Source organism: Musa acuminata, chromosome BXJ2-6 (genome assembly GCF_036884655.1).
Source record: "Musa acuminata AAA Group cultivar baxijiao chromosome BXJ2-6, Cavendish_Baxijiao_AAA, whole genome shotgun sequence".
Taxonomy (NCBI): Eukaryota; Viridiplantae; Streptophyta; class Magnoliopsida; order Zingiberales; family Musaceae; genus Musa; species Musa acuminata.
The window spans coordinates 36,895,972-36,912,073 of NC_088343.1; the positions used below are offsets into that span (position 1 = coordinate 36,895,972).

The 16,102-nt window shown below is 34.2% G+C and overlaps 1 protein-coding gene across 3 annotated transcripts; it reads left to right on the forward strand.

The window, feature by feature from the left end:
• The first annotated feature begins 8,536 nt into the window (after positions 1-8,536).
• LOC103989044 (uncharacterized) lies at positions 8,537-11,015 on the forward strand. Of its 3 annotated transcripts, XM_009407779.3 has the most exons (7): positions 8,537-8,678; positions 8,802-8,919; positions 9,221-9,309; positions 9,387-9,433; positions 9,525-9,613; positions 9,708-9,841; positions 9,912-10,734. In XM_009407779.3, exons 1-7 carry the CDS (start codon positions 8,580-8,582, stop codon positions 10,596-10,598), a joined length of 1,263 nt encoding a protein of 420 aa, XP_009406054.2. In that variant the 5' UTR covers positions 8,537-8,579; the 3' UTR covers positions 10,599-10,734. The 3 variants fall into 3 exon arrangements, with proteins under 3 accessions (XP_009406054.2, XP_064966719.1, XP_064966720.1); XM_065110647.1 differs by having other exon boundaries at positions 9,708-11,015; XM_065110648.1 differs by lacking the exons at positions 8,537-8,678; positions 8,802-8,919 and having other exon boundaries at positions 9,221-9,433; positions 9,912-11,015.
• The last annotated feature ends 5,087 nt before the right edge of the window (positions 11,016-16,102 follow it).

A 16,102-nucleotide genomic window follows, 5' to 3' on the forward strand; every position in this document is an offset into this window, starting at 1 on the left:
GTCGATACTGATTGGGCAAGCAACACTATTGATAGAATATCTACATCAACATATGTTGTCTTTCTTGGAGCAAATGTAATTAGTTTAAGTTTCCATAAATATAATATAGTCATAAGATCCACTATTGAACTGAATAACAAACCATCGCCACTACCATCGTAAAACTCAACAGGATAACTAATCTGCTACATGGCATCACCTCCCAATATACTCCTAAAATATATTGTGATAATATCAATGCCACCTACCTATACGTCAATCCGTTATTCCACTCACGTATAAAACATATTGTCATCGACTTTCACTTCGTTAGAGATCAAGTTATCAGACATCAATTACATACTTATCATGTTCAACTTCTGACCAACTAGCAAACTCACAAAATCTCTCGATCACATAATATTTCAGTTACATTATTTCAAAATTGACATCCTTAATAAAAGCTCAATTTTACAAGGGCAAGATAGAAGATCTTGATAGAAGTAATTTTATTTTTGTTAGTGATGGTATTGACTAGCCCATTATTGACAAAATCATATTTTTTCAGTAATTAAAATAATTTTAATGATAGGCTTAAATAATATCATCCTTTTTAATGACAACAAATATGGTCACTAAGTATTGTCACAACATCATCCCTCCGTCTTGTTACACATTAAATATTGAGTTCTTTCTCTCTAAATTATTAATTTGGCGACAAACATTTTTGTTCATCATAAAAAAGTTTAAGCACAAGAAGAGGATATTGTTGACCCAGAAAAAAATGGGTATTGATGAGGATAGTAATTATGATAAGACTCGGCTGACGTCAGATGACGCCTCATGCAACAGCATCTGGTCAATGCAGACCGAAACATCGACCGAGGCGTATTAACATCCTACCAAAGCTCAATTCTTCATACGCTAACACAAAGTCAGACGCTACCAGCCTACCCCCTACAAGCGGGCAGCTCACGAAGCAGTAAGCTTCCCTATAAATACCCTCTCGTTCATCAGAAAGAGGGGGCGGGACAGACACACAAAAATACTTCTTCATCTGAAACCCCCTCCACATCTGCTAACTTGATCGTCAGAGGGGTCGGGCCGAGTGCCTCGGCCCGACCTTCGTGCAGGTGCGAAGCCGAAGGACCCCTCCGGAAGTGCAGGCGAGGAGTTCCTGCCCGGAGGAGACGGCTACGCCGTCCCGATCGGACACCGCACCCGATCGCCTCAGCGGGCTCAAGGAACGCCCCAGGGAGGTCCCCATCGTCCGGACTCGAACCGAGCCGCGTCGGCCCCGAGGCCATGGCTCAAAGTTGTTTCCCACAACAGGTATATTCCTGGAAAAGATGCATCCTCAACTAGATATGCCTTTCTAAGATTGGCCACCTTCCATGCACATTCCTCATGTGATCATCACTAATCCTATCTTTCAAGCTCAAGAAAGGAGCAGCTAGCTGATGATTCATTGAACACGTTAACACCATGTTTAGGCACGGGAATGAGATTAGGAGTTCTTCGTGTCATTGTAACCGTTATTATTAAATATCTAATTTAATAATAATATAACTGTTATCATTAAGATTCATAATTTATTATCATGAATTTCTTCATTAATTATGGTAAATATAATTTCAGCTTTTTATTCTTTAAACATGAAACTGTTATTATTAAATTAAATATTTAATATCATTAAAGCTCTTCATTATGGTCCAAACGTTACAAATCTGAATTAATTCTTGAACATTATGATTTGGTGATAATAAATGTTCTTGATGGGAGAATATCTATATATATGAGGATTTTGGTCCCTAGGCTCAATCATCTCTTTGAAGCGAAAAGCTTTCTTACACCATCTAAGGCGAGAGTTCTGAGCCGAGAAGTACCAAAGTTCAAGAAGAAACCTCTGCAGAAATTCTTGACGACAATGGCTGGAGGTACGCTATTTCGTTTCCGCATTTGTTTTATTGTGTTTCTATTACAATGATTTAGAAACACAAGTTGGCTTCATTGATTTCTAACATTTGGTATTAGAGCCTTTTGACCTCTGCCTTGAAACGAAAGAGTTTTTATTTTTTATACCATGAAAATGATTTGATTTTGGTTTCTTCTTGGAAACTTCTTGATATATTTTATTGAAAATCATGAGGAAATATCATTTTCAACATTTTAGTCGGTAAAATGCTCATATTATGTATGCATATTTAGTTATATTAAATTATGCTTATGAGTAATTTTTTTATGTTTAAAATGTCTAGTGATCCATATAATCTTAATTAATTAAGAATTAGCCACAACATCCTTAATTAATTAAAATTATATATAAAGTTAAAATAAGGATCACATAAGTAATTAGACATCATATTGTGATTGATTATATTTCATATAATAATTGTTATCCCACAGGATCTTTTATTATATTTAATATAATTAATCAGGATAAAATATCAGATTATTTTCATAATTTACCCACAAGGATTATGAATTGGAATATAATTTGATAGTTTTATCATAAAGACCATATGAATCTATTTGAATTAAGAATTTAGCGCATATGCAATTTTTATGTCATGAGATTCATATTTTTGGCATGTTTCATATTGGTAAAACATGTAATTTAGTCTATTAAGCTTCAAATTTTGACATAAGCATGTTTGATTTTATGTAGTTTCTCAAAGTGTTAATTTCTCTGATATTCGATGTGATATTCCTGAACTTAATGGTGATAACTATAAGATATGGAAGGAGAGGGTTCTCCTCCATTTAGGGTGGATGGATATCGATTATGCTATCAGGAAAGACGAACCACCTATAGTCACTAATACCAACACTCCAACTGAGATCACGTTATATGAGCGATGGAGCGATCCAATCGGCTCAACGTGATGTTTATCAAAACTAAGATGACTGCTGGCATACGTGGTTCTGTTGACCAGCATGAAAATGTCCGAGACTTGCTAAAAGCTATTGATGAACAATTCGTCACTTCGGATAAGGCACTAGCAAGTACCCTTATTATGAAATTTTCATCTCTTAGACTCACCAACATAAAGGGTGTGCGTGAGCACATAATGCAAATGCGAGATATTACGGCTCAACTTAAGAAACTTGAGGTTAATATGTCAGAATCCTTCTTGGTGCACTATATTCTGAACACCCTTCCACCTCAATATAGCCCTTTTAAAATTTCATACAATACACATAAGGACAAATGGTCAATCAATGAATTAATGACCATGTGTGTTCAAGAAGAAGAGAGGCTAATGATGGAATTGGATGAGAGTGCATTGGTAGTAACCACTCGAGGGAAAAACAAAACTGACAAACATCAAGCCAATCAGAAAGCTCATCAGCAAGGAAAAGGTAAAATACCACCCCAAGCTGATATCAAGAAAGAAGCAAGGTGTTTCTTTTGTAAAAGAAAGGGATACATGAAGAAGGAATGCACGAAATTCCAACAATGGCTTGAAAAGAAAGGTAAACCAACCTCATATGTATGTTATGAATCTAATATGGTCAATGTTAATATTAACACCTGGTGGATTGACTCTGGATCAACAATCCATATTGCAAACTCTTTGCAGGGTATGCAAAACCTAAGGAAGCTAGTGGGAAGTGAGCAAAGCATCTTATCAGGAAATAAGATGGGCTCACATGTGGAAGCAATTGGAACATGCATTTTAACTTTAAGTAGTGGTTTTGTTTTAAAATTGGAAAGAACCTTTTATGTACCAAGTTTTTCACGAAACTTAATTTCTGTTTCCAAACTCGTACCATTTGGGTATTCCTTTAATTTTAAAGACACATCATTTTGTTTATTACATAAATCTGATTGTGTTGGGAATGGTATTTTGTCTGATGGTCTTTACCGTATTTTATTACAAAATGATAATACTCAAAGTTCAATGCATGTTCACGCTGGCATTAAGAGGTGTAATATTAATGAGGACTCCTCTATATTATGGCATCAGAGATTAGGACATATCTCCATAAAGAGAATTAAAAGATTAGTTAAAGATGGGGTACTTAGTACTCTTAATTTTACTAATTTTAAGACTTATGTAGACTGTATTAAGGGAAAGCAGACCAATAAGTCCAAAAAGGGTGCTAATAGGAGTTCAGACTTATTAGAGATAATTCATACTGATATATGTTGTCCAAACATGGACATACATGGTCAGAAATACTTCATCTCTTTTATAGATGATTACTCACGATATATGTATATATATTTGCTTCATAACAAAAATGAAGCATTGGATGCCTTCAAAGTCTTTAAGGCTGAAGTTGAGAACCAATGTGGTAAGCAAATTAAAATTGTGAGATCAGATAGGGGTGGAGAATATTATGGTAGATATACTGAAAATGGACAAGCACCTGGTCCTTTTGCTAAGTTTCTTCAAGAACATGGGATTATTGCCCAATACACTATGCCTGGTTCTCCAGACCAGAATGGTGTTGCAGAAAGAAGAAACCGAATATTATTAGACATGGTGCGGAGTATGCTTAGCAACTCCAGTCTTCCTAAGTTCTTGTGGACTGAAGCACTAAAGACGACTGTGTATATATTAAACCGAATTCTAACCAAGGCTGTCCAAAAGACACCATTTGAATTATGGAAAGGTTGGAAACCGAGTTTGCGACATATGCGCATTTGGGGATGTCCGTCTGAAGTCAGGGTATATAATCCACAAGAAAAGAAACTGGACCCGAGGACTGTTAGTGGGTATTTCATTGGATATGCCGAAAAGTCCAAAGGTTACAGGTTCTATTGTCCATCTCACACAACTAGGATTGTGGAATCAAGAAACGCTAAATTTCTTGAGGATGATGTGATTAGTGGGAGCGATCATTTCAAAAACATAGTTTCCACACATGATCATATAGAATCTCAACCTTCCATATCAAATGATAGATTGGTTATAGTTCATAGCATTCCTCAAGTACAAACTAGTGCTGAACAACCAATCATTGAAATTCCACAAGTTGTTGATAGTATTCTAATAGATCAAGCAGTTCAGGAATTACAACAAGCTCCTGAACAACTAGTTGAACCACAAGTTCCTCAAGGAACTATTGGTACAACATTAAGAAGATCTACTAGAAATAAAAGATCAGCAATTCCTAGTGATTATGTTGTATATCTACAAGAATCTGATTATAATATTGGAGCCAAAAATGATCCTAAAACATTTTCACAAGCCATGAGTTGCAAAGAGTCAAATTTGTGGCATGATGCCATGAAAGAAGAGATGAATTCCATGATGAGCAATGAAGTCTGGGATCTTGTAGAGTTGTCTAATGAAGCAAAGGCTATTGGTTGTAAATGGGTCTTTAAAACTAAGAAAGATTCATTAGGCAACATTGAGAGATACAAGGCAAGACTTGTTGCAAAGGGATTTACTCAAAAAGAGGGAATCGATTATACGGAGACGTTTTCTCCTATATCTAAGAAAGATTCTCTACGTATTATTTTGGCATTAGTTGCTCATTTTGACCTTGAATTGCAACAAATGGATGTGAAAACGATATTTTTTAATGGAGATCAAGAGGTTTATATGAAACAACCTAAAGGTTTCTCCTCTAGTGTTGGTGAACAATTGGTTTGCAAGCTTAGGAAGTCTATATACGGCTTAAAACAAGCCTCTCGCTAATGGTATTTTAAATTTCATGAAGTGATTTCTTCATTCGGATTTGTTGAAAATCCCATGGATCAATGCATATACTAGAAGGTTAGTGGGAGTAAAATATGTTTCCTTGTTTTATACGTAGATGATATTTTGCTTGCAACCAACGATAAGGGTTTGCTGCATGAGGTGAAACAATTCCTTTCTAAAAATTTTGACATGAAGGATATGGGTGAAGCATCTTATGTCATTGGCATTAAGATCCATAGAGATAGACCTCGAGACATTTTAGGTCTATCACAAGAAACCTATATTGATAAACTTTTAGAAAGATTTCGGATGAAGGATTGTTCACCAAGTGTTGCTCCCATTGTGAAAGGTGATAGGTTCAATTTGAATCAATGCCCAAAGAACAACTTTGAAAGGGAATCAATGAAAAACATCTCAGATGCTTCTATCGTAGGAAGCCTTATGTATGCTCAGGTCTATACAAGACCTGATATTGCATTTATTGTGGGGATGCTAGGTCGATATCAGAGTAATCCAAGTATGGACCACTAGAGAGCTGTAAAGAAAGTGATGAGGTATCTACAAGGAACCAAAGATTACATGCTTATATATAGACATACAGACAATCTGGATGTGATTAGTTACTCAGACTCAGACTTCACCGGTTGTGTTGATTCTCGTAAATCAACATCAGGATATATTTTTATGATGGCCGGTGGAGCTATTTCTTGTAGAAGCGCTAAGCAAATCTTGACTGCTACTTCTACCATGGAAGTTGAGTTTGTCTCATGTTTTGAGGCTACTTCACATGGTGTATGGCTTAAGAGTTTCATTTCTGGGCTTAGAATCATGGATTCTATTTCTAAGCCATTAAGAATTTTCTGTGACAATTCAACTGCTGTCTTTATGGCTAAAAACAATAAAAGTCGAAGTCGAAGTAAACATATCGACATTAAGGATCTAGCCATAAGAGAATGTGTAAAGAAAAAGAAAGTGGTCATTGAGCATATTAGCACTGAATTAATGAATGTTGATCCTTTGACTAAAGGCATGCCACCTCTGAAATTCAAGGATCATGTAGAGAAAATGGGACTTGATTCCACTTTATAAGAATATTGAAACTCTTATATATTATGAAATTTTCTCATTCATGTGCACATTATTTTGAGAAAATATATTGTTATTAGACCAAGAATAAACATAAGGTTTATTTATTAAGTAATATTACCATATTAAGATTAAGAAACTAAATACATCGTGATACATGGATGATAATACTCGCTCTTAGAGGACTTATCGTTATGATTCGTGTATTTATTTCTTAAGAAAATTGTTCGAGAAAGATTAATTCAAATTATTAAGATAAACGTATGGACCAAGTGGGAGAATGTAACCGTTATTATTAAATATCTAATTTAATAATAATATAATTATTATCATTAAGATTCATAATTCATTATCATGAATTTCTTCATTAATTATGGTTTAAATGATTTTAGTTTTTTATTCTTTAAACATGAAACCGTTATTATTAAATTAAATATTTAATATCATTAAAGTTCTTCATTATGGTCCAAACGTTACAAATCTGAATTAATTCTTGAACGTTATGATTTGGTGATAATAAATATTCTTGATGGGAGAACATCTATATATATATATATATATATATATATATATATATATATATATATATATATATGAGGATTTTGGTCATTGGGCTCACTCATCTCTTTGAAGCGAAAAGCTTTCTTACACTATCTAAGGCGAGAGTTTTGAGCCGAGAAGTACCAAAGTTCAAGAAGAAACTTCTACAGAAATTCTTGACGACAATGACTGGAAATACGTTATTTCGTTTTCGCATTAGTTTTATCGTGTTTCTATTATAATGATTTAGAAACATAAGTTGATTTCATTGGTTTCTAACTATCATCACAACCAAGTAGAGGATGCAATGAGATTATGAGTTCTTCGTGGTAAAGTTCCGTTAAAACTAGCGTTGACACTAGGCTTTACTTACCCCCACGCATGAAGCAGACGAAGGAACGGGAATCTCTCGCTGTCTCAATGCTTACATTTAGATCAAACGCCCGGTAGAATCCAACTGAGAGGAGCTCTTCAATGCCGACCTGTACGCCCAGTCCTCGGGAACGCCTGCGGAAGCCATGACGGGTGTGGAGGACTTGTTGACTCCTCCCATGCCCATTATTCTAATGCCACGGCGGCCTCTCTCTCCTCAGCATTCTCCCGCTGCGAATGCAGAAGCGTCGTCCTCTTCATCCTTTTTCTTCTCAGTGGCTCAGTGGGCTCCGTTTCAGGGTTTTTTGACTTCTGCTCGACTGGGGGTTCGTAAAATAAGACGTTTTCGGGAGTCGCCAAAGGTCTTCCCCCACCTTTGGCTAGCTTGGATTCTGTCGAGATACGTGTCCGCTGCTAAGTCGACGCTTCGAACGATCCCACTCGACCTAACCAATTGAATGTTAAAGTCAAAGTGCTTAGTATTCTTTTTCCCCTGTTAAGGCATCACTATTTGGATTTTAGTACATGAGATATGAAATCATGTCATAATATGCTAAAGTAATAAATATTTGATTAAAATATTTAATTTTTAATGATTATATTATACTTTGAAATAATACATATAGATATAAAGGCGTACCTGTGCACAACACAAGTTCTGTTATATAGGGGACAAGGGAATAATACCGTTGATTTGAACTTTAATGTGTCACCTCCTCGCTTTATTATGCCGGACCGATATATCGGTTCCGGATCACAGTTATAGGTATAAACCAGATCCGTTATATCGGGGCCATGGGCATAATACCGTTGATATGAACTCTGAGGTGCCGTCGGTTATAAATATCGGGTCGACTCCTCTGACGCAGCAGCTGTTCTTGCTCCTCTCTCTCTCTCTCTCTCTCTCTCTCTCTCTTCGTTCTTCTGATTCCATCAGCTGTGACGATGAGAGCTGCTACAGAGAAGAAAGATCCCAAGGACAGAGAACGAGTGGAGGCTGTTCTCGGCGTCTTGAAGAAGCAAGCTCCCCTCACAGTGAAACAAGTAAACTTTATGTCAAATCTTTCTTCTAGTTCATCATAACTAGATAGTTTCTTTTGTTTTGATTCACGGAACATGTATGAAGATTCTGAGGCTTGTATTTGTTTGGGTCGACAATGGTGGCAGGAGAAGTTCTGCAGCTATGCGTGTGTGGAACGCTTCCTGAGAGCTGAAGGGGACAGCGTGAAGAAGGTGGCCAAGCGTCTCCGAGCGGTTCTTTCTTGGAGGGAGAGCATTGGAACCGGTGGCTCTCATTGCTACATTTCCTCACTCATGATTTCTTAGCATTGATGCAAAAAGAAAAAGCTTTTACGCTCTGATTTCTGGATTGATCTTCTTCTTCCAATGTTTCTCTTTGGCAAAAGTAATTCGAAACAACTTTTGGAAAAGAAGAAATAAATGGCTTTTGACTCTGTCCCGTTCGAGTCCTTCGGATTTTTCCCGAGAGCTGTTTTCGGTGTTCTGACACCGGCCAGCTCTGTCTTCTTCCTTTGTTGCTTTGCCTCCCGTTCTAATCACCGTTTCCTTGTTCGAAAACCGAACAGATCACTTGATAGCAGATGAGTTCTATGCGGAGCTGGCTGATGGGATGGCGTATGTGGCAGGTCATGACGACGAGGCCAGGCCCGTCATGGTACATTCTGCTCCAATTACCTCCTCTGCTCCCATGGCAGCACCTTTTTTTTTCTATCACACCGATCCATCTTACAGGTCTTCCGCATCAAGCAAGACTATCTGAAACTTCGTTCCCAGAAGTCGTAAGATCGATCACACCTGCGTTTCCACTTCCCTTTTCGCGTACTTCTTCCAATCTCCTGTTGATTTGTCTTGTGGTTCTAACGCCTTCAGGTTCCTTCGGTTGTTGGTCTTCACTCTGGAAGTCGCTGTATCATCCATGGCCAGAAATGTAGACCAGTTTGTGCTTCTTTTCGATGCCAGTAAGCTATCAAACCCTGCAAACTTCACTCTTCTCTTCTCCATGACAAGTTTGTCGTGGACCCTCATGAGTCTCTTTGTTCTCGTTTACTGCAGGCTATTTCAGATCGCCGAAATCTTTCCTCCAATTGTTTATGGGCACGCTGAAGATTATCTCGGACTACTACCCGGGGCGCCTGCACAAGGCTTTCGTGATCGATCCTCCCTCCCTCTTTTCTTGTCTGTGGAAGGTATACGATCTTGATGCGGACAAAATTAAGCTCTGTTTTTCACGCATTGTGATTCTGGTTGGACGTTCAGGGCGTTCGGCCGTTCGTCGAGCTGTCGGCGGTCACGGCGGTGGTGTCGTCGCTGGACTTCGAGGACTCGCTCGAGGACGGATCCTTCACGTCGCTCCTGAGGACGGCCTCCTTCCGCTTCGATCCGGCTGCGGCCAAAGTCGGCAGCTGCGCGTCGTCCCGGTTCTCCTTCACCGTTTCCCACCTCAACTCGCTCAAGCCATGGTACCTGAGCACCACCACCACCACCAGGAGCGCCGTGGTGCCCACGGCCAGCCCCTCCCTCATTGGCGCCTCCCCGCTCAACGCCCGGTCGTTCTCCTTTGCCTCCTCGGCCCCCCAGTCGACGCCTTGGGTCGGCATTGCCGGCGCGGCCATCAGCCGGAGCATACCGTCCACTCCTTCCTCAGCTCCGCCATGCAGGCCGCGTCAGCCGCAGCCGAGGACGCCGATGCCGTCGTTCTTTCAGTCTCCGGCAACGCTGTTCTCGTTCAAGAAAGAGGGGCGCCTGAGCAGAGTGGAGAGGGAGCGAGAATCGTTTCTGCCGTTCCTGAGATTCTACCGGAGGCCATACGACGAGGCGGTGTACCGAGCCAACATGCGGCCGCCGCTCAGCGGCCTAATCTCCATCGTCTCCCACCACGACCAGCTCAAGCAAAGGCGCAACAAGATTCAATCTCCTCCTGCTCTCACCGCCTCAACGAAGTAGCAGCGGCCGCCGCCGCATTAATGTTCCCAGATTCGATGGAAAAGAAATATTTTGCACTGCAAAAGAATACAAATAAGTATTGCATGAGAACGACATGGACGTTCACCGAGCAAACACGGCGTGCGTGGGAGGTCGTTCGAGGGACGAGGTTGGTGTGCTTCGTGCCTGTGGCGCAAGCAGAGGAAGGGAAATGGCCATGCCGTGGCCGCCACGGTGATGCCGCACCACGTCACAGTGGTGTATAATGGTGTGGAAGACAACGCCAAGGGATAGGAACATGTGATGCGGTCTACGGTCTGTGCCCGCTAGCCTTTATCATTTGAAGAAGTCAAAGGGGAAGTCTTACCGTGTCGAAGCTTGAGAATGTAGAAGAAGTGTCATCTTCTACCGTGAAGAAGCCTTCGAAAGGCATTTCTAGTGCCATTGATGAGATCAAGAGTGAATGAACAGTGCTCCTTTTGCCTCAGTTTCTCCTGTAGGCGATAGCTTCTCGCTCCTATCAATTCATGCACATCTGACATGCCTAATAATAATAATCACAAAAATGATACAATAATAATAGCATAAAAACATAAAAATGTAAATAAAAATAAATAAGAGCGATTGCCTTGAAAAAGCCCCTAAAGTTCGGCTTTTGTATTGGTTTTTTGGGCAAGAGAACTCATGTCTTTATTTTGAACAGAAGTGCTCTCAAACTCTTTTATTATTATTATTATTTTACATATTCAATTGAACCAATATTTTCAATTGAATCGGTTCGATCAACTCAAATGTTGTACCAATTCAGAATAAAAAATTTTAAATTTTAAATAATATAAATGTACCAATTTATGGTTAAAAATATAAAAATTAATATATATAAACTAATACATATTTTTGGTGTATTATAAATAAAAAATAATGAATAAATAAAATCATAAAAATCAAATCAAATCAAATTATTAAATACAAAGTTAATATTATTAATATAATTTAAATAAAATATAAAATATAAAATTTCAAAATTTAAGGAAACAATGAAAATGACTTACAAAAACCAAAATAATTATTTTTGTATTTAAACCACTAAAATATTTATATTTTACTAATTTTAGCCGAAAATAATAAATAGGATGTAATTAAATTTTTTTCAAAAATTCTAAAATTATCATAAAACCTTATAATTGACTAGAGAAACCAAATATCACTATTTTTTTTCTAATTTTGGAACGTCAAAGGATTTATTTTAGTTTTTTGAACATAAATGACCTATTTTCAATAAACTAAAAATAAGTTCTAAAAATTTTTGGAGGAAAAAATTTCAGTTCCAATGATTTTTAATACGGTTATACTATTTTCTGAATACGACCCAAAACTAGTATATTCCTATTCAAAATCAATGTAACTAGGATCAACCTTCATATGCCCAATCTCTGAAGGCGTCTTGAAAATGAGTTGTGCCTAAATGATCCTTTTTTATTTTAAGAAATATTAATACATTAATTTGTATGATTTCAACCATAAATAAGTTATTTTTTTAAAAATTCCCATATATATGGCTAAATATTTGAATATATATATATATGGGAATTTTGAATAGAACAGTAAAAAAAGCTGCTTTTTTTTCATTTTTAGTCAATTTATGCTGAAATTATAACTTAAAGGTTTTGTTTCATGTAAAAACTTGTTAAATAAATATTTAATCATATTTTAGAGTTATATGACAAAAAAAATCTTGGACCCTCAAAATATTATATAAATAGGAATTTTAAAAATCCAGTCTATTTATGGCTGAATTTACCCAAATTTATGTGCTAGTATTTTAAAAAATAAAAAAAAAGATCATTTAAGCATGCACAACTCATTTTCAAGATGTCCTGAAATTTTAGGCCTAAAATATGGAAATTTACCCTAGTTACATTAATTTTGAATAGAGTTACATTGTTCTTTGGGTCCTACTCAAAAAACAATGTAACCTTATTCAAAATCAGTGTAACTGGATTTAAAAATAATAATAAATAATTTTATTAAATATTATAATTCACCAGAGAAGTTCAAAATAATTATTTTTTCTATTTTTGACCATTAGAGAACATACTTTCAGTTTTATGCCATTAAAAACTGATTTTTTTTCTTATATTTATCATTTTTACCAATTTAAACTAAAATTTTAATTTTTTCTACCAAAATTTTTAGGAAACCTCGAAATCTATTGGATCCCAAACTGATTATTGTTTCTATTTCTAGAGCATTAAAGAACCTATTTTCAGTTAATAGAGCACTTCAAAAAGCTAAATTTTCTGTATTTTTTTATTTTTGGTCAATTTATGCTGAAATTATAATTCAAGAAATTTTATTTCATTTCAAAACTTGTCAAAATCTATCTTTGATCATTTTAAGAGGATATATGACAAACTATCACCTTGGGCGCTCAAAACATTATATAAATATAACTTTTTACAATTTTTCAGCTTATTTATGGTTGAATTTACCCAAATTAATGTATCAATGTTTCTAAATAAAAAAAGGTCATTTAGTCCTACACAACTAATTTTCAAGGTGTTATGAAGTTTTGAGTCCAAAATATAAAAACTAACCCTAGTTAAACTGATTTTGAATAGGAATTCAATGTTTTTGGGGTCTTATTGAAAAATAGTGTAACACTATTGTAACTACAAATTTTTCCTATAAAATTTGAAAGTTTTATTGGAACCTTGTAATTGATGAGAGAAGCTTAAAATAACTGTTTTTTTTTTTATTTTTGGACCATGAAAAAACCTATTTTCACTTTTTTGAACCTTAAAAGTTGAATTTTTCTTTCTTTTTTTTTACCGATTTAAGCTGAAATTTTAGCTTTTTCTATCAAAAATTTTCATGAAACATTGAAAATATCTATTGAATCTCTAAATAATTATTTTTTCTATTTTTAGACCATTAAAGAACCTATTTTCAGTTAATAGAGTGCTTAAAAAAGCTAATTTTTTTAATTTTTAATTTTTTGGTTGATTTATGCTGAAATTATAACTCAAAATTTTCTTTCATTTTAAAAATTTTCAAACGAATCTATGATAATATTTAAGAGGTTATACGACAAAAAATCGATTTGGACTGTCAAAATATTATATAAATAGAAATTTTTTTAAAAAATTCAAACTATTTATGACTGAATTTAGCCAAATTAATCTATCAATGTTTCTAAAAATAAAAAAAAATTATTTAGGCCTACACAACTCATTTTCAGGGTATCCTAAAAGTTTGGACCTAAAATATAAAACTTGACCCTAGTTTTACTAATTTGAATAGGGTTACAATGTTTTTGGGTCCTATTCAAAACATTGTATAGGGTTAAAATTTTAGTTACTAGTTGTAACTAAAATTATTTTTCTCTAAAAATTTAAATTTTTTTATGAAACCTTATAATTGACTAGAGAAGCTAAATTTTTTTTTGCAATTTTTGGACCATTAAAGAATATATATTCATTTTTTTCAACATTAAAAGCTATTTTTTATTTTTATTATTTTTATCAATTTAATTTAAAATTTTAATTTTTTGTCCAAAATTTTCATGATTATTATTTTTATCAATTTAAATTGATTTTATTGAATCCATAAATGATTATTTTTTTCTCTTTTTAGACCATTAGAGGACATATTTTTAGTTGATAGTGCACTTAAAAAAACTAATTTTATCTGAATTTTTATTTTTGATCAATTTATTGTGAAATTATAACTTAAATTTTTTTGTTTTATGTCAAAACTTGTCAAATGGATTTTTGATTATATTTAAGAGATTATATGAAGAAAAATCATCTTATATAAATAGGAATTTTTGAAAATTTAAACTTATTTTTGGCTAAATTTACCCAAATTGATATATAGAATATTTCTAAAAATTTAAAAAAAAAAAGGTTCTTTAGGCCTCCACAGCTCATTTTCAAGATATCTTTGAAACTGTGAGCACAAAATACGAAAATTAACCCTAGTTACATTGATTTTGAATAGGGTTACATTGTCTTTGGGGTCATATTAGGAAAAACAATGTAACCTTATTCAAAATCAATTTAACTGAAATTTTTTCCTCTAAAAATTTTATAAAATTTTATAATTGACCATATAAGCTCAAAAACTATTTTTTTTCTATTTTTGGACCATTAAAGAACATATTTTCAATTTTTTAATCTTAAAAGCTAATTTTTGTATTTTTTTTACCAATTTAAGTTGAAATTTTAACATTTTTGCCCAAAATTTTTATGAAAACTTCCGATATGATATATGATCCTTCCGATATGATATCCAAATGTCTAGTATAAAGTTCATTCTTTTTTCGGTATGTTGACTAATCTTCCAGCTCAATATCTAATGTTTAACACTATAATCTTCCGACACAATATTTAAATCTCTTGCTCGATATTTGGCCCTTCAGTGGTCTAAGTTTATGATTGATGTGTTTCTTATATCACTTATCTCAAAAGTATATTAGTTCATCAAATTCATCAATTAATTTTATTATCAAAATATGAGATTTAAGAGAATTTTTAAAATATTATATAAATATAAAATTTTGAAATATTTAAGCCTATTCATGGTTGAATTTACCCAAATTGATGTATTAAATATTTCTAAAAATAAAAAGGGTCATTTAGGCCGGTATTACTCATTTTCAAGATGTCCTAAAAGTTTGGACCCAAAATATGAATAGGGTTACATTGTTTTTCGATCATATTCAAAAACATTACAACCCTATTCCAAATTAGTGTAACTGAAATTATTTTTTCCAAAAACTTTATTTTTTTTATAAAACCATGTAGTTGACCATAGAAGTTCAAAATAACTATTTTCTAATTCTGGACCCTTAAATAATATAATTTCAGATTTTTGAACCTTAAAAGCTCTTCTCTCTCTCTTTTTTTTTTTTTTTTTTTTTTTCTGATTTTATCATTTTTTTATCAATTTAAACTGAAATTTCAATTTTTTTTCCAAAAACTTCATGAGACCTTAAAAATATCTATTCAATTTGTAAATAATTATTTTTTTATTTTTAGACCAACAGAGGACCTACTTTCGGTTAATGGAGCACTTAAAAAAGCTGAATTTTTTTTGGGGTCAATTTATGCTGAAATTATAAATCAAGAAATTTTGTTTAACATCAAAACTTGCCCATTAATCAATGATAATATCTAAGAGTCTACGATGAAAAAATCATCTTGAACCCTAAAAGTAGTACATAAATAGAATTTTTTAAAGAAAAGTTTGGTCTATTTATGGCTAAAATTATACAAAGTGATCTATTAATAATTCTAAAATAAAAAATAAGGTCATTTAGGACTAAAAAACTTATTATAAAATTTTTAAAAAATTTTGGGCCTAAAACATGAAGTTTGATCATAGTTATAATGATTTTGAATAAGATTGCACTATTTTTGGGTTCTATTCCAAAACCTATGGAACCCTTCAAAATCAGTGTAATCAAAAAATTTTTATCTAAAAATTCTAATTTTTTTTATAAAATATTGTAATTAATTAAA

What these genes read in the sequence shown, in the direction of transcription:
- LOC103989044 (XM_065110647.1), top strand. Translation starts at nt 8,580, where the DNA reads ATGAGAGCTGCTACAGAGAAGAAAGATCCCAAGGACAGAGAACGAGTG. An exon ending in CTCCCCTCACAGTGAAACAA is followed by an intron (nt 8,679 to 8,801) that starts GTAAACTTTATG and finishes CAATGGTGGCAG; the next exon opens with GAGAAGTTCTGCAGCTATGC. An exon ending in ACGAGGCCAGGCCCGTCATG is followed by an intron (nt 9,310 to 9,386) that starts GTACATTCTGCT and finishes TCCATCTTACAG; the next exon opens with GTCTTCCGCATCAAGCAAGA.